We start from the raw sequence: 26,223 nt of genomic DNA on the forward strand, positions 1-26,223 counted from the left end.
ACTAGGGCCCCTCCTGGGCTTCCGCTTACTGCTGAGTATTGCTATAGACACAGCACACCTTCAGGTATGAAAGGGCAACTGGGTCCTGCAAAGGGAATAGTCCAGAGCTAGAAACATTTGTGTTTGAGATTTGGATTCCCAGTGCTTAATAGTTCCATGGATATAGGTAAGTCATAACCTCTGAAAGGCTGTGTTTCCTCATCCATAAAACAGAATAATGAAACTCTCTCTGCTCCACATTCTCAAGTGTGTTGTGAAGACAAAATGAGCTAACGTGTAATAAGTGTCTCATGCAATGTAACACTGCCACAACTGCTGAAAATCTCTTGAGAAAAGTTGTTGGCTGGGTGACTATGAAACACTGAGGAAGAATATGAAATTTGTCCACAGATAACTGTGAACAAATCACACCGGACTTCTGACTCAGCCCTCACCCTCTGATAGTGACAGGAAATGAGAACAGCTATTCTTTCCAAGGTGAGACATGTGACCACTACAGCTAGAAAATCATCATTATAGGTGCTGCTCAATGCTGGCTGGCTATACCAGATGTTGAGAGCAGTGGATAGGGTATCAGCTCTAACTCAACAAGGGACTTGATAAGAGAGGCCTCCCAAAACTCTGAGGAAATCACAGAATCAAGCTCAACAGCTTCTGACTTTATAAATGGCTTGAGGTCTCTAAACTGGTGCTGCCACTCAGGAAATCTTATAGATAAGCTTCACCTCTTTCATTTTAATCACTGGATGAATTCAATCCCACAGTTCACTAAATGAATGACTTTTAACTTCTTTATAAAGAGCAAGCTCAGAGAAGGAGTCCTGGAAACTCCATCTTCGCGGTAGAGGACTTTAGGGACATAAAGTTCTTACATCAGATTTCTTGAACACACACTAGCACATTTAGGCAACAAATGATCAGAAAGCAAAACAACTGCTAACTAGTCTAAGGGCACTAATCTTTTAGTAACCTCAAAACTGCCATTGCTCAGGAAGTCCAAAATTCCTCTGGCAGGCTTTTCTTACTGAGGAAGCAGGCAGTGCACTCATCTGTAGCATGTTCAAATATAATTGAGCATTCAAAGCAGACACTGGGACAAAACGGTAAACATGGAAAAGATCTCAGAGAAGGAGCCAGGAGTCTACTGTTGCAGGTGCTAAAGATGAGTTCTGGTGAAAAGCATTTCCTGCTTATGAATAAAATAAATATAGGACTCCATGTTCCCTAAGTGACACTCTACCTTTTATGAGAGGACTATGTCTCAGGGCTGAAAGATAAAGACACTTTAGTCCCATGAGATGCATATAGGGAGTGGGGGCTGAACCCTTGACTGAATTCCAAAATGGTCAGGCCAGGATTTATATTTATAAGATCAAAGCCTAGGCACCACACATCCACAAGGCTGCCTGTAACAGAGGAAATGCTGATGAGACTGTGGGTCACTCTGATGTATCAATAAGCAGAGATTACTCCAACTTTGGAACAATCTTAAAAGCATGTGTCTGTGAACTGAGCAGAGTCAGTCATATTTGTCTGACTGTGGTTTTAGCTTTCACAAATGATGAACATGAATAGCATCTGGGGGTGGAGGGAGAGAATATGTGATTAAGACAGTTTTGCTAGAGCAGTGACGTAACGCGCAGCAAGCGCCTTCGACGTGTGCGCTCTTGTTCCTTCCTCTTTTCCGACTCCATCTTCGCGGTAGAGGCAGAGGCAGCAGATCAGTCGCCGACATGCAGCTTTTTGTCCGCGCCCAGGAGCTACACACCCTTGAGGTCACCGGCCAGGAGACTGTCGCACAAATCAAGGCTCATGTAGCCTCACTGGAGGGCATCGCTCCAGAAGATCAAGTCGTGCTTCTGGCAGGAACGCCCCTAGAGGATGAAGCTATCTTGGGCCAGTGTGGAGTGGAGGCTCTGACCACTCTGGAAGTAGCCGGTCGCATGCTTGGAGGTAAAGTCCATGGTTCCTTGGCCCGTGCTGGGAAAGTAAGAGGGCAGACCCCCAAGGTGGCCAAACAGGAGAAAAAGAAGAAGACTGGTCGGGCCAAGTGGCGGATGCAGTACAACCGGCGTTTTGTCAATGTTGTGCCCATCTTTGGCAAGAAGAAGGGCCCCAATGCCAACTCTTAAGTCCTTTGTAATCCTGGCTTTCTCTAATAAAGCCGCTTAGCCCAGTCAAAAAAAAAAAAAAGACAGTTTTGCTAAACCTTCACTTTGGAAAACCTAGAAGTGCCATTGGCTCTCAGATGCTTTCCTCTCTACAAATAGGCTCAAACAGGCTTGATGGAGCCTTAGCAGCATCCCTAAAGAGGCAGAAGGCCCTCAAGCTCACCCAGGAGAGGGTGTGTAGAAGAGAACCAGACTAAAGTCTAACAGACCTGGACACACCAGGCTAAGTCACTTTTGAGCAGGGACCCACTGGCTATGAACAAACTAAGATCAAAGGAATTAATTAATATGGTCAAGGTCATTCAGAGTTAACAATCAAGCTGGGAATGCCTGACCAGGCAGTGGGGCAGTGGAGGCCTGGGACGCTAAGGTCCAGGTTCAAAACCTCAAGGTCATCGGCTTGGCATGGGATCATAGACATGGCCCCATGGTCGCAGGCTTGAGCCCAAAGGTCACTGACTGAGCTGGGGCCCTCCAGTCAGGCACATATGAGAGCAATCAATGAACAACTAAAATGCTGCAACTATGAGCTGATGCTTCTCATTTCTCCTTTCTTGTCTGTCTGTCCCACTTGTTCACTCTCTCTCTCTCTCTCTCTCACTAAAAAACAAACAAAAAAAATCAAGGTGGGACCAAACCTGAGTCCTTCTAAATGCAAGATAATGCCTCCTGTGTCCCTAGCTGAAATGCATGTGAGGTGAATATGATGTCATCACAGACTACTAGCAACATGTAAAACAAGGCTATACTAATACTACATTGCATTTACATGTACAACGGACAGGTTTCTTAACCACTGTCACATTTTATTTTTAATATGAAAAGTGAGCTCAATCCTATGATTTCTGACAAGAAAATACTTAGGCTCCCATTTGAAGATTCACTCAGAAGCTGCTGCTGCCTCTTCCCACTACACTCACCTTGATTTGCTCAGATTACACAGCAAACCAGAGATTGTTCCCTGGTGAGCCCTGCTTCTGCTGACTAGCAGGGCAGGCCAAGGCTGGAGATATCTGGTTCCAAAGGCGGAGGATGGCACCCACCACCATTTGGTGCCTGAATGGAAGCAGCCAGACCTGCCAGATCTTGGTAGACAATGAAGCCAGAGGCTCAGGGGCATCCCTACAACAGGGGCAGTCACAATTGGATCTGCACATCTCTATAGCATCCACTGCCATAGTAACTAAAAGGAGCTCTCAGCTGGAGCTCCCCAGAAAAGGCATATATGAGAAGCAATCAATTAACAACTAAAGTGCCGCAACTACAAGTTGATGCTTCTCATCTCCCTTCCTCTCTCTCTCTCTCTCTCTCTCAAAAATAAATAAATAAATAAAAATATATAAATGTCAAAAGTAAACTAATGCAGCCTGATCAGGTGGTGGCGCAGTGGATAGAATGTTGGACTGGGACGCAGAAGACACAGGTTCAAAACCCCGAGGTCACCAGTTTGAGCGCAGGCTCATGAGCCTGAGTACAGGGTCAAAGACTTGAGCCCAAAGGTAGCCAGCTTGAAGCCCAAGGTCACAGGCTTGACCTGTGGTGGCGCAGTGGATAAAGTGTCAACCTGGTAATGCTGAGGTTGCCGGTTCGAAACCCTGGGCTTGCCTGGTCAAGGCACATATGGAGTTGATGCTTCCTGCTCCTCCCCCCTTCTCTCTCTCTGTCTCTCTCTCTCTCTCCTTTCTAAAATTAATAAATAAAAAAAATATATATATTAAAAAAACCAAGGTCACAGGCTTGAGCAAGGGGTCACCTGCTCTGCTGTAGCCCTCACCCCCATCAAGGCACATATGAGAAAGCAGTCAATGAGCAACTAAAATGCTATAACGAAGAATTGATACTTCTCATCTCTCCCTTCCTGTCTGTCTGTCCCTATGTGTCCCTCTCTTGCAAAAAAAAGAAAAAAAAAGTTAACTAATGCAGAATAAAAGTTTGTTTTTTTTCTCACATGGTTAAAAAAAATGTTTTATTCTTTTTTGTATTTACTCTCTCTAGGTATGTAGTATAAAAGGTTTTATACCTAGAAAGCAGAGCTTCTATGTTTCATTAGAATAGTTTTCTGTTGTTTTGATCAGGTCCTTATACTTAAGAAAACAATCTTCTGAATCCTAAGAACTAAACTGGTGTTAATCTTTTTTTTTTCAAGTGAGAGGAGGGAAGATAATGAGATAGACACCAGCATATGCCCCAACCTGGATCTACCCAGTAACTCCTGTGCCTGAGGCCGATGCTCCAATCAATCAAGCTATTTTTAGCCCTTGAGGCTGTGGCGCTCAAACCAACCATGCTATCCTCATTGCCTGGAAATAATATTCGAACCAATCGAGCCACTGGCTGTGGGAGGGGAAGAGGAAGAGAAAGGGGAAAGAGAGGGGTAGAGAAGCAGAGGGTCACTTTTCTTTTCTTTTTTTAAATAGGTTTTTTTTTAATATTTTATTTATTCATTATAGAGAGGGGAGAGAGAAAGAGAGAAGGGGGGAGGAGCAGGTAGCGTCAACTCCCATATGTGCCTTTACCAGGTAAGCCCAGGCTTTTGAACCGGCAACCTCAGCGTTTCCAGGTTGATGCTTTATCCACTGCGCCACCACAGGTTAGGCAGATGGTCACTTTTCTTGTGTGCCCTGACCTGGAATCAAATCCGGAATGTCCACACTCTGGGCTATCTACTGAGACAACCGGCCAGGGCCTTCATTTTTTTAATATATATATATATATAACTTTTTATTGTCACTTTAGGTTTATGAGTAATTTAATATTATTTCATAATGATATTTGATCCTATTTAGTCAAAAGTCCAATCTTCTTGATGTATTTTGACAAACTTCCTCAAATTTAAGTTATAGAGCAGGGGTCCCCAAACTACGGCCCACGGGCCGCATGCGGCCCCCTGAGGCCATTTATCCGGCCCCTGCCGTACTTCCGGAAGGGGCACCTCTTTCATTGGTGGTCAGTGAGGAGCATAGTTCCCATTGAAATACTGGTCAGTTTGTTGATTTAAATTTACTTGTTCTTTATTTAAAATATTGTATTTTTCCCGTTCTGTTTTTTTTACTTTAAAATAAGATATGTGCAGTGTGCATAGGGATTTGTTCATAGTTTTCTTTATAGTCCAGCCCTCCAATGGTCTGAGGGACAGTGAACTGGCCCCCTGTGTAAAAAGTTTGAGGACCCCTGTTATAGAGGCTTGACCTGGCAAAAACTTTGGGGTGTTTCAGAAGGGCCCTGGAACACTTCAAAAGATTAGTTTTTCTCTCCTTACAAAAGAGAAATCTTAAACTAATTAGCCTTATTTTGTGTGTTAAAATTACATGGGAAGCATTGTCAAATAAAAAATAATATCAAGGCCCTGGCCGGTTGGCTCAGTGGTAGAGCGTCGGCCTGGTGTGCAGGCGACCCGGGTTCGATTCCCGGCCAGGGCACATAGGAGAAGTGCCCATCTGCTTCTCCACCCCCCCTTCCTCTCTGTCTCTCTCTTCCTCTCCCACAGCCAAGGCTCCATTGGAGCAAAGGTGACCCGGGCGCTGGGGATGGCTCCTTGGCCTCTGCCCCAAGCGCTAGAGTGGCTCTGGTCGCGGCAGAGCGACACCCGGAGGAGCAGAGCATCGCCCCCTGGTGGGCAGAGCCTCACCCCTGGTGGGCGTGCCGGGTGGATCCCGGTCGGGCGCATGCGGGAGTCTGTCTGACTGTCTCTCCCCGTTTCCAGCTTCAGAAAAATACAAAAAAAAAAAAAATCAAGCCTGACCAGGCGGTGGCGCAGTAGATAGAACGTCAGACTGGGATGCGGAGGACCCAGGTTCGAGACCCCGAGGTCGCCAGCTTGAGTGTGGGCTCATCTGGTTTGAGCAAAGCTCACCAGCTTGGACCCAAAGTCACTGGCTCAAGCAAGGGATTACTCCATCTGCTGAAGGGCAACGGTCAAGGCACATATGAGAAAGCAATCAATGAACTAAGGTGTTGCAACAAAAAACTAATGATTGATGCTTCTCATCTCTTTCCATTCCTGTTTGTCCCTATCTAACCTTTTCTGTCTCTCTGTCACTGTAAAAAAAAATAATAATAATAATATCAAGCCTGACTAGTGGTGGTACAGTAGACAGAGCACCATCACCTTAGAATACTGTGGTTCCAGGTTCAAAACCCTGAGATAGCAAGTTAAGCATGGGATCACAGACATGATCCTGTGGTCCCTGGCCTGAGCCTAAGGTCACTAGCTTGAGCAAGGGGTCACTGGCTTGGCTGGAGCCCCCCAGTCAAGATATATATGAGAAGCAATCAATGAATAGCTAAAGTGCCGCAACTAAAAGTTGATGCTTCTCATCTCTCTCCCTTCCTGTCTCCCTCTTGCTCACTAAAAAATAAATAATGAAGCCTTCTTTGTTTTATTTATATGTTTTATAAATGTTCCAGAACTATATGCAAAATTGTGGAAATCTGAGCTGTCCTGACATGTCAGGCATCAAATCAATGAACAACTCAAGTGCCACTACAAGTTGATGCTTCTCATCTCTTTCCCTGCCACTCCGTTTGTGTGTGTGTCTCTCTCGCACTAAAGAGTTCAATCTAAGCAAGACTTATATGATCTATTATAGCACTTATCTCCTGTTAAAGTATTTGTTTACATGTCTGTTTTCCAGATTATAGCTTATTTATCTTTGTCTCCTACTGCTAAACACAGGGCATCCAGCTAATTAGGGTTTGTTGAGTGACTAAATGATTTCCAGAATGCCAGATATTCTAAAAGAACAGGTAACAAAGAAGATAGTTAAAAGTGAATTCCAGCAGCCTGACCTGTGGTAGTACAGTGGATAAAACGTCAACCTGGAATGCAGAGATCACTGGTTCAAAACCCCAGGTTTGCCCGGTCAAGGGACATATGAGAAGCAACTACTATGAGTTGATGGTTCCTGCTCTTCCCCACCCCTCTTTCTCTCTCCTCTCTCTAAAATCAATAAATAAAATATCTTTTTTTAAATGTGAATCCTGGTCCTGGCCAGTTGGCTCAGCAGTAGAGCGTCGGTCCAGCGTGTGGAAGTCCTGGATTCGATTCCCAGCCAGGGCATACAGGAGAAGCACTCATCTGCTTCTTTATCCTTCCCCCTTTCCTTCCTCTCTCTCTAGTCCCTCCCGCAGCCAAAGCTCCACTGGAGCAAAGTTGGCCCAGGCACTGAGGATGGCTCCATGGCCTCTGCCTCAGGTGCTAGAATGGCTCCAACTGCAACACCCCAGTTGGGCAGACCATCTCCCCCTGGTGGGCATGCTGGGTGGATCCTCATCAGGCACATGTGGGAGTCTGTCTTACTGCCTCCCTGCTTCTACCTTTGGAAAAACACAAAAATAAAAGTGAATCCCACCTGACCAGTCAGTGGCGCAGTGGATAGAGCGTAAGACTGAAACGTGGAGGACCTAGGTTCAAAATCCTGAGGTTGCAGCTTGATTGAGAGCAGGCTCATCTGGTTTGAGCAAGGCTTACCAGCTTGAGCCCAAGGTCACTGGCTTGAGCAAGGCGCCACTAGCTCTGCTGCAGCCCCCAGTCAAAGCACATATAAGAAAACAACCAAGTCAAAGCACATATAAGAAAGCAACCAATGAACAACTAAGGTGCCACAATAAAGAATTTATGCTTCTCATCTCTCTGTCACCAAAAAAAAAAAAAGTGAATCCCACTGGCTAGTGAGTAAGCATTTTTGAGCAGTAAGTACTTTTACTACAAAAATTGCTGCTGATGGGGGCTGGAGGGTGAGACTGGCCTTGTAGAGAGTCAACTATGTGATGTTTTGTGATCAAATAACTCATTGGTTCATATTTGAAATCGAAATGTTGCACTGCATTGGTTTTTAAACTGGCTTCCTTACATTCTACAGATATAGCTACTGATAACACACCATTTAAATTTTAAGGACTTTGAAAGCCTGAGTAGGAGCAAAACAATCCCTTACCAAGACCTCCTCTTTTTAAAGAAATGGATAGGCAATTTTTTTTAAGATTTTATTTATTAATTTTATAGACAGAAGAGAAAAAGAGAGAAGGGGGAGGAGCGGGAAGCACCAATTTTGTAGTAGTTGCTTCTTGTATGCACCTTGACCCAGCAAGCCCAGGGTTTCGAACCAGAAATCTCAGCATTACAAGTTGATGCCTTACCTACTGCACCACCAAAGGTCAGGTGCAAATATTTAAAGTCAAACTAACAAACACTTTCCAGCACTCCACCCCCATGAATGCACAGGCCACCTGATACTTCCTCTGATGTCCGCCTCTGAAAAACCTTCATTACCCCAGCAGGCTTTAGAGAAGGGATTCACAGCAATGTTCTCTTTTTGTTTGTTACTACTCTAGGGAATGGGTCAACCCCAAGAAGGAAGTAGCTATACATTCTCGTAACAAGCCCACCTCCTGTCTCTAAACATATTTTGGAGGAAATACACCAAGGCTTTAAGTTATCATTATCTCGTCTGACCAGTGGTGGTGCAGTGGACGAACATTGACCTAGGACACTGAGGTCCCAGGTTCGAAGCCCAAGGTCACTGGCTAGAGTGCAGGCTCACCTGGCCTGAGCACCAGCTCATCTAGCTTGAGTGTGGGCTTGCCAGTTTGAGCATATGATCCCATGCTCACTACCTTGAAGCCCAACATCGCTGGCTTGAGCAAGAAGAGGTCAATGGCTCAGCTGGAGCCCCCAATCCAAGGCACATATCAGAAGCAACCAGTGAACTAAAGTATCGCAACTACAAGTTGATGCTTCACATCTCTCTCCTTTCTTGTTAGTCTATTGGTCTCTATCTCTCTCACTAAAAAACAAAAAACAAGGCCTGACCTCTGGTGGCGCAGTAGATAAAGTGTCAACCTGGAAATGCTGAGGTCGCCGGTTCGAAACCCTGGGCTTGCCTGGTCAAAGCACATATGGGAGTTGATGCTTCCAGCTCCTCCCCCCTTCCCTCCCTCCCTCTCTCTCTCTCTCTCTCTCTCTCTCTTCTGTCTCTCTCTCTCTCCCTCTCTCTCTCTCCTCTCTAAAAATGAATAAATAAAATTAAATTAAATTTAAAAACAAACAAACAAACAAAACCCCCGAAAAACAGAACAGTTATTATCTCTCAAGGGAAAAAAAGCAAAATGCTACAGTGATTGCAATTTACTGAAAAGAAAAAAAAACCAGCAGTCTGACACTATAAAATTGAATAACTTCTACTCCATGAGGCAGCCCCCAAACTACATAAACTAATAAAGATAACATGAAGTGAGTGCTTATAATTTCCATGAGGTCAGAAGAACTGATCAAACCTCATTGTTTCTATTAATCATCATTGAGAAGAAATTCAAATAGCCCAGATCATCTACGGCATAATAGGCAGTAATGAATGAATAATGTTAGGGAAAAAGGAGTAGACAAAATGGGGAAGGGAACAGCTGAACAGGGTACAGGCAAACAAAGGCAAAGAATCATGTGCCCCAAGGCTCTAAGAGCTTAACCAAACCCTGCACAGAAGGCCAACACATAAAGCAAGTGCAGCAAGTGGAGAGTCCATAGTTAAAGTGATAGGGGAGGGCCGGGCACTCAGAAGCTCAGCTCCTCCAGCACTCGTAGTAACTCTGAGCTTGGCCTAGTTTGATGGCTATGGTCTACTAGGGGAGCTAGGATTTTAGCTTTAAAACAGACAGTTTCCAGCCTGACCAGGCAGTGGTGCAGTGGATAGATCGTTGGACTGGGATACAGAGGACCCAGGTTCGAGAGGACCCCGAGGTCGCCAGCTTGAGCGTGGACTCATCTGGTTTGAGCAAAAAGTTCACCAGCTTGGACCCAAGGTCACTGGCTCAAGCAAGGGGTTACTAGGTCTGCTGAAGGCACCTATGAGAAAGCAATCAATGAATAACTAAGGTGTTGCAACGAAAAACTGATGATTGATGCTTCTCACCTCTCTCCATTCCTGTCTGTACCTATCTATCCCTCCTCTCTGATTCTGTCTCTGTAGAAAACAAACAAAACTCCCCCCCCAAAACCAGACAGCTTCCATTTCCTGCTGATGTGCTAAGTGACCACAGCTCTGAGACTGTCTCTTAGGCCTCTATGTCCAAAGCAGCACAGGAATTAGCCATTGTTCCGGCACCTACCCAATATTTTCTGGCTGGTGGGCCAGAGCTCCTTATACTCTTTCACCCCTTGTTTCCAATACTCCAGCAGCTTCTTGAAATACATCCTGATCTTCCAAAAAGCCTATGATTTCTCTATTTTCAACTCACCCTACCCCCAAAATTCTTACTTAGCTCTAACTCTGTATTAGCCACAGTTGATTGTAAGAGCTCTGAAGACATACCTGGAGCCTCACCCACACTAGTCAGTGAGAATGTTTAGTTGCTCTGTTCCTGGGAACCAGATTACACCACACGTATGTGGGAACATACTGTCCTTTGCTCAAGCACTCGTGCATGTCCAATGATAGTGTTCCGTGAAAGGCTATTTGTTTACAAAGGAATCCTAGCTTTTCTGTCTCTCATCTTCCTCCCAAATACCTCCTTATCTGAAAATAAAATTCAGAAAAGTATATTTCTGAAGGTGGGTAGGAAGGGTATTTGCCAGAATAGAATAATCATTAAGGTCCCTCTGAGAATCAGATGAAGACTTCAAACTCTCTAAGATAATCACATATATTAAAAAAAAAAAAAGGCCCTGGTCAGATAGCCCAGTTAGTTAGAGCATTGTCCAGAAGTGCAGGAGATGCCAGTTTGATCAGGTCAGGGCACATACAGGAACAGCTCAATATTCCTGTCTGTCCATCTCTCTCCTTGCCTCTCTCTTAAAAACAAAACAAAAGTCTCTTTATGAGAGACCGTCTCTTTGTGGTTAATATGTTTTCAGTAAGATCCCTGAGTGCTTACTTAAGAGAGGTATCCCCTTTCTTTGGCCTCCTTCTCTCTTTTCTCTTCATATTCTTTTACCTAACCCCAGTGGGTTCAGTTCAAGTTCTCCTGTCTTTTCTGCTTCTCAGGTCTTCATTTCCTGACCTTCCAGAATACTGAGTGTCAGAACAATCATACACCTTACAAAGTACCCTGGCCAGACAGTATGGTTGGTTAAAGCATCATCTCAAAGTGCAGAGGTTGCCAGTTCAACCCCAGTCAGGGTACATAAAGGAACAGATTAATATTCTTCTCTCTCTCTCTCCCCCTTCCACTCTCTCTCTAAAATCAATAAAATAGCCTGACCAGGCGGTGGCGCTGTGGATAGAGCATCGGAATGGGATGCGGAAGACCCAGGTTCGAGACCCCTGAGGTCACCAGCTTGAGCACGAGCTCATCTGAGTTGAGCAAAAAAAGCTCACCAGCTCGGACCTAAGGTCGCTGAGCAAGGGGTCACTCAGTCTGCTGAAGGCCCACGGTCAAGGCACATATGAGAAAGCAATCAATGAACAACTAAGGTGTCGCAACGAGAAACTGATGATTGATGCTTCTCTTCTCTCTCCGTTCCTGTCTGTCTGTCCCTATCTATCCCTCTCTCTGACTCTCTCTCTGCCCCTGAAAGAAAAAAAAAAAAAACCACAAAAAATAAAATAAAATCAATAAAATAAACCTAAAAGAAAATAAACCTTACAAAGTAATTTTACTGTTTTGTGTCTGCAAGGTGACTGCCAACTTCTACTGAACAAGAACTATGGTGGGTTCACTGTTGTTTTTGCACAGCCCTCAGTGACAATACTTTGCACCCATAGAGCAGTGGTCCCCAACCTTTTTTGGGCCATGGACCGGTTTAATGTCAGAAAATATTTTCACAGATTGGCCTTTAGGGTGGGGCGGATAAATGTATCACGTGACCGAGACAAGAGTCAAGAGTGAGTCTTAGACGGATGTAACAGAAGGAATCTGGTCATTTTTTAAAAATAAAACATCATTCAGACTTAAATATAAATAAAACGGAAATAATGTAAGTTATTTCTTCTTTCTCTGTGGACCAGTACCAAATGGCCCACGGACCGATACCGATCCATGGCCCGGGGGTTGGGGACCACTGCCATAGAGGAAACGCACGCTTGCCAAATGTGCAAATATCACTGCTTCTTTGTCGTTCTATCTATAGGCATTTACACTTAAAAATTAACTTAGTTAAATATGTGCTGGAAAAGCCAAATGCAAAGGGCAAGAAAACATAACCTGCAGCAGCTAGTCAATCCACTTTTGACTTTGCAAACACACACAAAAAAAGTCTTACAAAACAGGACAAACATAACATCGAGCACAGACCCTTGGAAATGTTGCTAACAACAGAAACCCAAATGTAGGGTAGAGAAATGAGGTGTTTCAAAAGTTATTTTATAATTAGAGGGATACATGCTATTTCAAAAAATTTTATTGATTGATTGATTTTAGACAGACAGAGGGGGAAGAAGGGAAGGAGGGATGGAGGGAGGGGGAAGGGAGGGAGGGAAGGAGGGGGGTAGAGAGAGAGAGAGAGAGGCATTCATTTGTTGTTCCACTTAGTTGTGCATTCACTTGGTTGCTTCCCACATGTGCTTGACTGGAGAATCAAACCCACAACCTTGGTGTTTTGGGACTGAGCTAACTGGCTACGGTCAATCCCTGCTTTTATTAAACAGAAAAGCCTGACTCTCCCCTTGCCTTCCTGTAGGAAAAAACTCAAAGCGAGTGAAGCTTTAACACAACCTCACTATATCTACTTTTCTCATCTGCCTTCAAACACTACCTAGAGCCCTCTCTCAACCCACACTCAATTCTGCTTGCTGATGCTTTCCCTTCCCCTGCCTGCCCTCCTCACGATATAGTTCTAGGTAATAAAAGTTCTTCTGCAGCAGCTTGTACTGGTCTTGCCAGAGAGAAAAGCAGAGCCAGTATCTAAGGAAGGGGATGGCTACACTTGGGCATCTGACAAGCCATATTATAGTCAACAACCATTTATATTGTTCATTAGCTCTGTGACTACAATGAGGCCTAAGACCTTGTAGCTTCAAGAGGCTTTCATTGAGATTGAGAGAGAGAGAGAGAGAGAGAGATCACAAGAAGGTGTGCCACAGAAATATTAATTGTGCAATACAGACAACAGATCAAGATGCAGTCTTATGTTCCAGATTTACCAGGACAATTCTGATTCAAACATTCCAGCCTAGCAATCAATTCTTTCAGTACACCTGTAAACTCACTCAAACTATGGGTCCCAGTTTTAATATAAAAAATATGATCATCGCAGTGACTGATGATGCAGGCCAGCTAACTAGGTTAGCTAGAAGCATGATGGCAAATTGTTTAATTATGTTAGCACCTTCTCATAGCCCTCAAATATTGTAGAATTGAATATATGACAGTGAAACTTGAGTTTTCCAAGACTAAGAGAGAGCTCATCAGGAGAAAGGCAGAAAGCTAGAAGTATTTAGAAAAGTCAGGCAGTTGGAGTACACACACCTGTCTGTTATGCCATTTTTCCTCAAAGTCCTTTTAAAGTTACAAAGAACTGTAACAATAATTACCCCTATGATACTCTTGGGAAGGAAACAAAGCTATTCATTTAACAAATATTCTTATCCCTAAGCTAAAGAAAGAGAATATCCACTTGCTTGGCCTCTTGTATACAAGCTGACACAGTTACTGCCACGCAACAATCATCCCTTTCTTTCCTCTTCTGCTCTCTCTTTTCTCATGTATCCAACTCACTTATCTACCTTCCCCCCAGTCCATACCCACTCTGTCCAGCCTGTAATTAGACAAGGGGGTCCCAAATAAGAATCACAGTGGAAATTAAACCAATCAAGCCACTAGCTGACAGGGGAAGCAGGAGAAAAGGGGGAAAGGGAAGGAGAGAGAAGCAGATGGTCACTTCTCTTGTGTTCCCTGACTAGGAATTGAACTCAGGATGTCCATATGCCAGGCCGATGCTCTGTCCACTGAGCCAGCCCACCAGGGCCTTGTTTTTATTGTATACTGTAAGGTAATTCATTCTGATGACTGTTCAGGTACTCTTGTAATATTGTTTACTGTATGGTTTACTTTTCTAAATTCACTCTATTTATTTTATTTATCATAAGATGCTGTCTCCTATTGTATTACATATTTTAAAGCCAGCTAATAAAAGTAGCTGAGGCCTGACCTGTGATGGCACAGTGGATAAAGCGTCGATCTGGAAATGCTGAGGTCACCGGTTCGAAACCCTGGGCTTGCCTGGTCAAGGCACATATGGGAGTTGATACTTCCTGCTCCCTCCCCCCGTGTGTGTGTCTCTGTCTCTCTCTCTCTCTCTCTCTCTCTCTCCTCTCTAAAATGAATAAAATTTAAAAAAAAAAGCAGCTGACTCAGAAATTTTTTTAAAATTTCTAATAAATTTGACACAGTACTGAAATATAGCAACCCATAACTGTTATGGTCTGGTTTAGCACTGTTACATATGTCAAAGAATATGTGTTTACATTTATTTACGTATTTTGCAAGAAATTCATTTGAATGACCAATGTTTTTCCATTTAAGAATGACAATGGTGCCTGACCTGTGGTGGCGCAGTGGATAGAGCATTTGACCTGGAATGCTGAGGTTGCCGGTTCAAGACCCTGGGTTTGCCTGGTGCATATGTGGGAGTTGGTGCTTCCTGCTCCTCCCCCTTCTCTCTCCTCTCTAAAATGAATAAATAAAGTCTTAAAATAAAATTTTTTAAAAAACAGTCATTTAAGAGTGTTGTCCTGAAATGATAAGGTTGCGGGTTCTATCCCCAGTCAGGGCACATGGGAAGCTGCCAATGAATGTACAACTGAGTGGAACAACAAATGAATGTTTTCCTTCCCCCTTCCCTCTCTCTTTCTTTCTCTTTCTGAAATAATAAATGAAAAGAAATTAAGCCCTGGCCAGATAGCTCAGTTGGTGGAATATCATCCCAGAGTGTGGAGGTTGCCCAATCAGGTTCAATTCTCCAGTCCGGACACACATAGGGAGCAGCTCAATTTCTGTCTCTCCCTACCTCTCTCTCAAAATAATAATAATAATAATAATAATAATAATAATAAATAACAATGATTAATGGAATTCACTATAGATAACTTGAAAGTGTATAGCTATTGTAAAGAGAATTTATTTACAAACAGCCCATCAGAGAATTGCATGTAAATTATAAATATGGCCAACTGAAGTGATGCAGGGAACTCTTTCTCGGTTTTCATATAAACCATATCTCTATTCAAGATCTTAGGATAAGATACTCAAGCCTACATTTGAAAAAAGGATGCTCCTCAGCACCATATCACTGGACAGTAAGAATATATGCATTCTGATGCAATTCCTTCTCTATAAACAGCCCTTGGCTTACTATTAAATATTTTCTTTGCCTAACCAGGTAGTGGCACAGTGGATAGAGAGCTGACCTGAGATGCTGAGGACTCAGGTTCAAAACCCCTGAGGTCGCCAGCTTGAGCAAGGGCTCATCCGCTTGAACACAGGGTCACCAACTTGAGCACAGGATAATAGACATGACCCCAAGGTTGTTGACTTGAGCCCAAAAGTTGCTGGCCTGAGCAAGGGGTCACTGGCTCAGCTGAAGCTCCCTGGCAAGGCATGTATGAGATAGCAATCAATGAACAAGTGCCGCAACTATGAGTTGATACTTCTCATTTCTCTCCCTTCTTGTCTTTCTCTCTCACTAATAAAAATAAAAATTAATTTTTTTATTTTTGGGGGGGCAGAGGCAGAGAGAGGGACAGATAGGTACAGACAGACAGGAAGAGAGAGAGATGAGAAACATCAATTCTTTGTTGCAGCTCCTTAGTTGTTCATTGATTGCTTTTTCATATGTGCCCTGACTGGAGGGGCTACAGCAGATCGAGTGATCCCTTGCTCAAGCCAGTGACCCTGTGCTCAAGCTGGTGAGTCTTTCTCAAACCAGATGAGCCCGCGGTCAAGCTGGCAACCTTGGGGTCTCGAACCTGGGTCCTCCACATCCCAGTCCGACATTCTATCTACTGCACCACCACCTGGTCAGGCTAAAAATTAAATTAATTTATAAAATATCTACTTAAAGCCTGACCTGTGGTGGCGCAGTGGATAAAGCGTCAACCTGGAAATGCTGAGGTCGCCGGTTCGAAACCCTGGGCTTGCCTGGTTAAGGCACATATGGGAGTTGATGCTTCCAGCTCCTCCCCCCTGTCTCTCTCTCTCTCCCTCCCTCTCCCTCTCCTCTCTAAAATGAATAAAATAAAAATTAAAAAAATATATATCTACTTAAAGATACAGGATGAGGCAAAAGTAGGTTTACAGTTTTGAATACCTGGAACACAGTTTATTCTTGTATTATTATTTATTATTTTATTTTGTTTGTTTGTTTTTAAGATTTTATTTTTTTATTTTTATTTTTTTGTATTTTTCTGAAGTTGGAAACAGGGAGGCAGTCAGACAGACTCCCGCATGCACCCAACGGGGATCCACCAGCATGCCCACCAGGGGGCGATGCTCTGCCCATCTCAAACTTAACCAAAACAGAAGGGTTTGGAAACCCAGCTTAGTTCAATAAGCAGCAATCAAGAAACCAAAGGGTTTTTTTATTGTTGCTTTTAATTTTTCCATTGATTTGAGAGAGAGAAAGAAGCAAGGGATAGAGGAAAGCATCAACTTGTTCCACTTAATTGTACATCATTGGCTGCTTCTTGCATGTGCTCTGACCAGAGACTGAACCCACAACTTGGGAGTGCTGGGATGATGCTCTGTCTACTAAGCCACCCGGCCAGGGCCAAGGCACCAAAGATTTGAAGACTTATCAAGTATTAACCTTATTTTTCAGATTCATAAACAGCAGCTCAAAGAGTTTAAATGTTTTTCTCATGATCAAAATATACTACCACAACATTTTTTTTTAATGTATTTTTTTAGTTTGCTCACTTTTTTTTTTTAGATTTTTTTTTAATTTATTCATTTTTATTAGAGAGAGAGAGGAGAGAGAGAGAGGGAGAGAGAGAGAGAGAACAGGAAGCATCAACTCCCATATGTGCCTTGACCAGGCGAGCCCAGGGTTTTGAACCGGCGACCTCAGCATTCCAGGTCGACGCTTTATCCACTGCGCCACCACAGGTCAGGCTACTACCACAACATTTTTGGGAAGAGAATTAAACCATTTACTTTTCATTCTTTCTAATATAAACAAATATGTATGCATTTGGATACATACATGTACATATGAAATGAATTATCTAGTGTTGAATAGCCAGTTTGAATAAAGCCAGTTTACAAATTAGCTGACTGTATTGATTTGATTCAATCATTCTGAAGTACAAAAAGTCAGGTCCTGGCCAGTTGCTCAGTGGATAGTGTCAGCCTGGCATATGAAAATCCCAGGTTCGATTCCCAGTCAAAGCACATAGAAAAAGTGACCATATGCTTCTCCAGCGTCCTCTCCCTCTTCCCCTCCTGCAGCCTGTGGCTTGATTGGTTTGAGCATGGCCCCTGGTGCTGAGAATGGCTTTGTTAATCTGAGAACGTCTACCTCAGGCACTAAAAATAGCTCAGTACTCAGCATCGGCCCCAGATAGGGCTGCTGGGTGGATCCTAGTCAGAATGCATGCAGGAATCTGCCTTACTATCTCCCCTCCTCTCACCAAAAAGGAAAAAAAAAAAAAAAAAAAAAAAGGCAGTGCTTGATTGGTTCTAGTGTCAGCCCCAGATGCTGAGGATAGGTCAATGGCCCAAGCATTCCGGTGCTAAAAATAGTTTAGTTGATTCCAGCATCAGCCCCAGACAAGGGTTGCCAGGTGGATCCCAGTTGGGACACATGCGGGAGTCTGTCTTACTATCTTCCTTCCTCTCACTTAAATAATAAAAATAGACCCGGGTTCGATTCCCGGCCAGGGAACATAGGAGAAGCGCCCATTTGCTTCTCCACCCCTCCGCCGCGCCTTCCTCTCTGTCTCTCTCTTCCCCTCCCACAGCCAAGGCTCCATTGGAGCAAAGATGGCCCGGGCGCTGGGGATGGCTCTGTGGCCTCTGCCCCAGGCGCTAGAGTGGCTCTGGTCGCAACATGGCGACACCCAGGAGGGTCGCAACATGGCGACGCCCAGGATGGGCAGAGCATCGCCCCCTGGTGGGCAGAGCGTCGCCCCCTGGTGGGCGTGCCGGGTGGATCCCGGTCGGGCGCATGCGGGAGTCTGTCTGACTGTCTCTCCCTGTTTCTAGCTTCAGAAAAATGCAAAAAAAAAAAATAATAAATAATAATAATAATAATAATAATAATAATAAAAATAGGCCCCAGCCGGTTGGCTCAGTGGTAGAGTGTCAGCCAGGCATGTGGAAGTCCCAGATTCAATTCCTAGCCAGGGCACACAGGAGAAGCACCCATCTGCTTCTCCATCCTTCACCCTGTTTTTCTCTCTTCTTCTGCAGCCAAGGCTCCATTGGATCAAAGTTGGCCAGGCGCCTAAACGGGCAGTGGGGCAGTGGCGCAGTGGATAGAGCGTTGGACCGGGATCAGAGGACCCAGGTTCGAGACCCTGAGGTCGCCAGCTTGAGCCCAAGGTCACTGGCTCCAGCAAGGGGTTACTCAGTCTGCTGAAGGCCCGCGGTCAAGGCACGTATGGGAGAGCAATCAATGAACAATTAAGATGTCGCAATGTGCAACGAAAAACTAATGATTGATGCCTCTCATCTCTCCGTCCCTGTCTGTCTGTCTCTGTCTATCCCTCTCTCTGACTCTCTCTCTGTCGCTGTAAAAAATAAAAAAAAAAGTTGGCCAGGGCACTGAGGATGGCTCTGTGGCCTCCATGGCAGGTGCTAAAATGGCTCCGGTTGCAATGAAGCAACGGAGCAATGGCCCAGATGGGCTGAGCATCGCCCCCTAGTGGGCATGCCAGGTGGATCTGGTCAAGCGCATGCAGGAGTCTGTATGACTGCCTCCCCGCTTCTAACTTCAGAAAAATATAAATAAATTAATTAATTAAATAAAGGCAACAAAAACGGAAAGACCTTGGTATTAGCAGTTGCATTATCTGTTCCAATTATGGCACTGCTTTTCTGCGGCGCAAAAAAATATGCTGAGAAATTATTCAGATTACAAACAAGACAAAGGTTTAATCCTATGTTTTTGCATAGACAAATCTAATGGATGTAAGAAATTAAAAGCAGATATCACCTGACCGGGCGGTGGCGCAGTGGATAGAGTGTCGGACTGGGATGCGGAGGACCCAGGTTTGAAACCCCGAGGTTGCCAGCTTGAGCGCAGGCTCTTCTGGTTTGAACAAAAGCTCACCAGCTTGAGCCCAAGGTCGCTGGCTTGAGCAAGGGGTTACTCGGTCTGCTGAAGGCACATATGAGAAAGCAATCAATGAACAATTAAGGTGTTGCAATGTGCAACGAAAAGCTAATTACTGATGCTTCTCATCTCTCCATTCCTGTCTGTCTATCCCTCTCTCTGACTCTCTGTCTCTGTAAAAAATAAATAAATAAAAAAAATAAAAGCAGATATCATTCATTGTGTTGAACACAAAAGGAGATATAATACAGCTCTTTTAATTCTCCCACTGAACATTATCAGAAAAGAAGACTTCATTAAATCAGCTATTTTCAACCTTTTTCATATCATGGCATACATAAACTAATTACTAAAATTCTGCAGCACACCAAAATACATATATATTTTTATGCCATTCTGACAAAACTAAAAGGGGGTATAATTCTGATTCATTCATACCAGACAGCTATTGTGTTGGCTGTTGCCATTATTTTATTTGACAATTTAAGGGAAAAGAGGTCAGTGTCCCTGACTAAATAGTCAAGTATTGCATGTTTTAAAATTTTGTGCATAAGAAGAGATCTATGCAAACTGAAGAGAAACAAGAGTATATTGCTGCAACACACTGGTTGAAAATCGGGCATTAAATGCTTATTTATAACTTTTTGGTTAACTATGGCCAATAATGTACCAGGAGGTAATTTATAGTTTTCCATCTCTTTTCCTTCCAAAGAGTTCCAAGCTAAGTTTTAAAGTTTTAAACTGAGCCTGACCAGGTGGTAGAGCAGTGGATAGAGCTGCCCAAGGACCCAGGTACAAAGCCCAGAGGTCGACAGGTTGAGCATGGGCTCATCCGGCTTGAGCGCAGGGTCTCTGGCTTCAACTCAAAGGTTGCTGGCTTAAAGTTCAAGGTCGCTGGCTTGAGCAAGGGGTCAATGGCTCAGTTGAAGCCCCACCCCCACCCCATCAAGACATATAAAAGGCAATCAATGAACAACAAAAGTACCACAACTATGAGTAGATTCTTACCTCTCTCCCTTCCTTCCTCTCCCTCTCAAAAAATAAAGTTTTAAACTGAAATATACAATTCCAATTTTCAAAAATATCTGCCTCCTGGAAGAGAGATATTCCAGTTTTCAAAGTCATCCTGATGAGAAGAACCTAATTAAACTCTGAAAAGTCGGCTATATAAAAAAAATTTTTTTAAATCAAGGCAGCTCAAAGGCCCCAGTTGTCCAGTTTTGCTCTTCAACAGTGCTGATGACCGGTGAGCTAAACGCAATAAATACCTTACCTTCTGTAACTCATCTTTTCGTTGGCATTGGCATTTTTAGAGTAGCTCATACTCCTGACTGTAGGACTCACAACATCTCACAGTACTGGCCCAAGCAAAGGAAAAAAGCAAGTCAAGTCAGGCAATGGGGGAATCACAAAGTTTCCTCTTCATATCCCTAGTTAGGTAAGGTCACTCAGTGAGGGTGTGTTTCCAATTCTCACACCTTCACCAGTGTTCTGGTTTAGGCACTGTATTTGAAAACTTTTTCCAATCTCACCAACTTAACCTGTATTTTGTCTTGTGATGTTTCTTGAAAAAAACTAAAGAAAAAAAAAGATAAAAAATAAAGCACAGGTTTACTAACGGGTATTCCTTATCACCCTCCTTGCAAAAGAAAAACTAAAATTTTAAATATGGGAGTTAAAATTTATGCCTGACCTGTGGTGGCGCAGTGGATAAAACATCGACCTGGAAATGCTGAGGTCGCTGGTTCGAAATCCTGGGCTTGCCTGGTCAAGGCACATATGGGAGTTGATGCTTCCAGCTCCTCCCCCCCTTCTCTCTCTCTGTCTCTCCTCTCTCTCTCTCTCTCTCTCTCTCTGTCTCTCCCTCTCCTCTCTAAAATGAATAAATAAATAAATAAATAAAAATTTAAATCAAAACACACTGGTTAATGCCATATCAGAAATTCTATTATACAAAACCAGTAAGCTCCTGTTTTCTTCTACCTAGGAGGACAGTTTGGGGGAGGGGGGAGACAGTTCAAATAACAACCCATTTCCAATCTCTACAACTCTGTTGAGGAAAGAGTAGGGCGTCTGCAGGCAGTCGACCATGTGCCATCTTCTTGGTTGTGGGCTGCAGATCAATTCATTAAACCCAGTCTCATCACTAGCCCTATTTACAAGTGGGGAAACTAGCCACTCACAGGGTTTGGGAAGTGGCCGAGACTGCGAGGGCTTCCTGAACTGCACGATGTTTATTTTCCGGTTCACAGAACCAGAATCATAACACAATAAGGATCACAGCCACAGGCCACAACAACTGGTTCAAAGGCCAATTGAAACGGCGCGACTGCGCGGCCTCGTGCACAGACCGCAGGGCGGTCGTGGCAGCTCCGGCGGGGCAGTGAACACATCCGGGCCCGGAGCTACCGGGGGCCGGTCGGCTCCCCGCCCAGACCAGCGGCTGCCCCTGGCCGGCCGCGGCCCCTCCCGACGTGGCGCTCTGCAGCACGGCGGCCGCAGGTCACTCGGGAAGTCACAGCCGTGACTCAAAGGGCCCTTCGGCCGAAGGTGAGTCAGACGGAGGAAGGGCAGGGCCACGGCCCCGGACAAGCCGCCACGGAGGCACCCGTCTCCCAGGCCCGGGCAGGTCCGGGACCTCGCGGGCCCGCCGGGGACGGGCGGACTGACGTGCCGGCTCCGAGGTCTGCAGCTGCAACCCCGCCGGAAGCGTCAAGGCCGCCAGCGGCGACTCCGGGGTCACCTCACCCAGCGCACTCGCGACGCTTCCCAGAGGGAAGGACCCAACGGGGCCCAACGGGGCCCAACGCGAACCGGCTGCTCCGACTTCCCAGCCCTCAGAAACGTCGTCTACGAAGCGGGGCTCCTCCACGCCCAGCCAGCTCTCCACTCACCCCGCTCCCGCCGCCCCCCAGCCCCGGCCGGGCCCGCCGGGTCTTCCTCAGGCCGGCGCTGGGCACGCAGCGGGCCGCGGCCGGCGGAACCCAGCTCCTGAGGACCGGGGTCGGTCAAGACCCGCTACACCCGCTACGGAGACCGAAGGAAGTCCCGAAGGGCGCGCGCCACTCACCAGCTGCGGCTCAGCTCGGCCGTCCGCCGGTCAGTCAGTCGGTAGCAGCTTCCGCGCGTCCGTCCGTCAGGAACTCCCTCAGGCGCCGCTGCCACAGTAGTCCACTGGGTGGGCGCGAGGACAGCCCGACGTGCGCACGCAGCCGGGGCGGGGCCTGGTGAGGACACGCCTCTGCGGCAGGCACGTGGTTCCTCTCCTGGTACCCAGGTCTGCCCAGGAAACTAGGCTGCTTCTGAATGACCTGAAGCACTAGTAAGAGCAGGTCTTTCTGTGGCCTCTTCAGCGCTACGCGCTTTACTTGTTCAATGTCACCACTTCTTTGGGCTCATCTTGCGCTGAGCTGCACCTGCCCTTTTTGTTCCAGCCATACTGGCTTCCAGGCATTTCCTTAACCACCTCCCTAGCTGCAGATAATTGATTAGCTGGTAATGTCCAGTGTTGGCAAAGGTGTGGGAAGTTTGAATTGTTTGTTGGAGTTACTGGATGTCCACGATAGAAATTCCAAACTTAAAGAAAAATTTAGAGGGTTTTTTTTTTTGTGACAAAGACAGAGAGAGACAGAAAGAGGGACAGGTAGGAAAAGACAGGAAAGGAAAGATGAGAAGCATGAATTCTTTTTTTTTTTTATTTTAATGGGGTGACATTGATAAATCAGGGTACATATGTTCAGAGAAAACAAAAACATCTCCAGGTTATTTATTTTTTATTTTTTGTATTTTTCTGAAGTTGGAAACGGGGAAGCAGTCAGACAGACTCCCGCATGAGCCAACCGGGATCCACCTGGCATGCCCACCAGGGGGCGATGCTCTGCCCATCTGGGGCGTTGCTCTGTTGCAACCAGAGCCATTCTAGCGCCTGAGGCAGAGGCCATAGAGCCATCCTCAGTGCCCGGGCCAACTTTGCTCCAATGGAGCCTTGGCTGCGGGAGGGGAAGAGAGAGACAGAGAGGAAGGAAAGGGGAAGGGGTGGAGAAGCAGATGGGCGCTTCTCCTGTGTGCCCTGGCTGGGAATTGAACCCGGGACTCCTGCACACCAGGCTGACACTCTACCACTGAGCAAACCGGCCAGGGCCTCTCCAGGTTATTTTGACATTTGTTTTTTTTTTGTTTTTTTTTTTTAATTTATTCCTTTTTTTTTAGAGAAGGGAGTGAGAGGTAGGGGGAGGAGCAGGAAGCATCAACTCCAATATGTGCCTTGACCAGGCAAGCCCAGGGTTTCGAACCAGTGACCTCAGTGTTCCAGGTCAACGCTTTATCCACTGCGCCACCACAGGTCAGGCAAATTTTGACATTTGATTATGCTGCATTCCCGTCACCCAAAGTCCAATTGTCTTCCGTCACTTTCTAACTGGTTTCTTTTGTGCCCCTCCCCTCACCCAACCCCCTCCGTTCTCCCCCCACCCCCACCCCATAACCACCACACTCTTGTCGAGAAGCATCAGTTCTTTATTGCGGCACCTTAGTTGTTCATTGATTGCTTTCTCTTATGTGCCTTGACCGCGGGCCTTCAGCTGACCGAGTAACCCCTTGCTCAAGCCAGCGACCTTGGGCTCAAGCTGGTGAGCCTTGCTCAAAGTATATGAGCCTGCGCTCAAGCTGGCAACCTCGGGGTTTCTAACCTGGGTCCTCCGCATCCAAGTCCAACACTCTATCTACTGGGTCACTGCCTGCTCAGGCAGTTTAGAGTTTATTAGAGCCAAGGATTAGGGGTTAGTCCTGGAAGCAAAATCTCAAAGGCCAGAGATAATGCTTGGAGGAATAGCAATTTTGCAGTTTATTTTATACATTAGAATCAAAGACCTAAGAAGGGTTACATGCAATTTATTGGTGGAAGATTAAAGAGGTGGGAGAAAGCAAAGTGGGAACATCTCTAGGGTTGGATAAAAAGTAAAATGGAAAGATACATGTTTCTTTTACATTGGTGGGTGCGGGATAATTAATATTTAGTAGAGTTTACAGAGGTATCCAGGTGAAAAATAACAATGAGGAATGTTGGGCCTGACTGGTGCTGGTACAATAGATAAAGTGTCCCCCCAGAACACTGAGGTTCCCAGTTTGGAACCCTGAGGTCACCAGCTTGAGCATAGCCTTGCCACCTTGAGCATGGGTTTGCTGACTTGAGCAAGGGGTCAATGGCTCGGCTTGAGCCCTCTGGTCAAGGCACATATGAGAAGCAAACAATGAATAACCAAAGTGATGCAACTACAAGTTGATGCTTCTCATCTCTCTCTTCCCTCTCTCTTCCTTCCAATCTCTCTCTCTTAAAAAAAAATATCAGCCTGACGAGGCAGTGGCGCAGTGGATAGAGAGTTGGACCGGGATGCAGAGGACCCAGGTTCGAGACCCTGAGGTCACCAGCTTGGGCGCGGGCTCATCTGGTTTGAGCAAAGCTCACCAGCTTAGACCCAAGGTCGCTGGCTCGAGCAAGGGGTTACTCGGTCTGCTGAAGGCCCACAGTCAAGGCACATATGAGAAAGCAATCAATAAACAACTAAGGTGTCGCAACGAAAAACTGATGATTGATGCTTCTCATCTCTCTTCGTTCCTGTCTGTCTGTCCCTGTCTATCCCTCTCTCTGACTCTATCTCTATAAAACAAACAAAAAATATATCAAAAAGTAAGATACCTGGTGGATAGATAGATATCTGATAAAGCAAATTTAGCAGAATGTTAAGAATTGAAGAATCAGATGGTTCACTGTACAGTTCTTTCAACTTTTCTGTATGTTTACATATTTTCTTTTTTTTTAACTTTCTTTTTTTATTGATTGATTTTAGTGAGAGAGGATGGGAAGGAGAGAGAAACATGAACATAGCTCTGTTCCTGTATGTACCCTGACTGGGTTTGAACCATCAACCTCTGCGATTCAAGATGATGTTTTAACCAAGAGAGCTATCCAGCCAGGGCTACAAATTTTCTTAATAATTTTGGGGGAAAATATATTCAGTATGATCCCTTTAATTTTTTTAACTGCAAAATGTTACATTTCTGCACGTTCGTGTTTAGGTATATAAATGCATCCAAAAGTAGGGAAGGTTTACACACTAGAATGATAGAAAGAGGTCATGAGTCACTCGTGCTTTATTTGTAATGAGGATTCTAGTATCATAATTTTGTAATAGACTATTTGGACACTTCTGCAATTTGGTCTCTGATCCTGCTCCAGTGACTAGGCCATTTTGCAGTTTAAAGTCTGACTCTTCCAAACTGTATTCTTTGCATAGTTTGTTTCACTACAAAACCTGTTTTAGCCTGACCAGGCGGTGGCGCAGTGGATTGAGTGTCGGACTGGGATGCGAAGGACCCAGGTTCGAGACCCCGAGGTTGCCATATTGAGCGCAGGCTCATCTGGTTTGAGCAAAGTTCACCAACTTGGACCCAAGGTCGCTGGCTTGAGCACAGGGTTACTCGGTCTGCTGTAGCCCCACGGTCAAGGCACATATGAGAAAGCAATCAATGAACAACTAACGTGCCACAACGAAAAGCTGATGATTGATGCTTCTCATCTCTCCCTGTTCCTGTCTGTCTGTCCCTATCTGACTCTCTCTCTGTCTCTGTAAAAAAACAAAAAAAAAACAAAACTTGTTTTACTAGATTATTATGCAGGCTCCAAGGGACACTGAGGCATTGGCCTTCACCTTGTGACGCACCCAGCTGACTGTGTCTTATGACTCTAACTGTTGACAATATCTCATGACTTACCTGCTGACCATGAGTCAACTGCAACTACCTATTGTTCTTATCTCACAAGCCAACTTGCTGACCACAGAGTCAGCA

The 26,223-nt window shown here is 45.1% G+C and overlaps 2 protein-coding genes across 2 annotated transcripts in view; one reads left to right on the forward strand and one right to left on the reverse strand.

The window, feature by feature from the left end:
- HMOX2 (heme oxygenase 2) overlaps nt 1-22,605 on the reverse strand; it is a 38,083-nt gene extending 15,478 nt beyond the window's left edge. Inside the window, exon 1 of the mRNA XM_066275040.1 lies at nt 22,448-22,605. The gene's annotated coding sequence lies outside the window, so the exon portion shown is untranslated. The remainder of the gene's footprint in view (nt 1-22,447) is intronic.
- Nucleotides 1,649-2,193, forward strand: LOC136336526 (ubiquitin-like protein FUBI). The gene has a single exon (XM_066278300.1). It carries the CDS (start codon nt 1,734-1,736, stop codon nt 2,130-2,132), a length of 399 nt encoding a protein of 132 aa, XP_066134397.1. The 5' UTR covers nt 1,649-1,733; the 3' UTR covers nt 2,133-2,193.
- Nucleotides 22,606-26,223: the final 3,618 nt, after the last annotated feature.

The sequence above is a fragment of the Saccopteryx bilineata genome, chromosome 4 (assembly GCF_036850765.1).
Source record: "Saccopteryx bilineata isolate mSacBil1 chromosome 4, mSacBil1_pri_phased_curated, whole genome shotgun sequence".
Classification (NCBI taxonomy): domain Eukaryota; kingdom Metazoa; phylum Chordata; class Mammalia; order Chiroptera; family Emballonuridae; genus Saccopteryx; species Saccopteryx bilineata.

Coding starts and splice junctions, on each gene's coding strand:
- LOC136336526 (XM_066278300.1), top strand. CDS start 1,734: ATGCAGCTTTTTGTCCGCGCCCAGGAGCTACACACCCTTGAGGTCACC.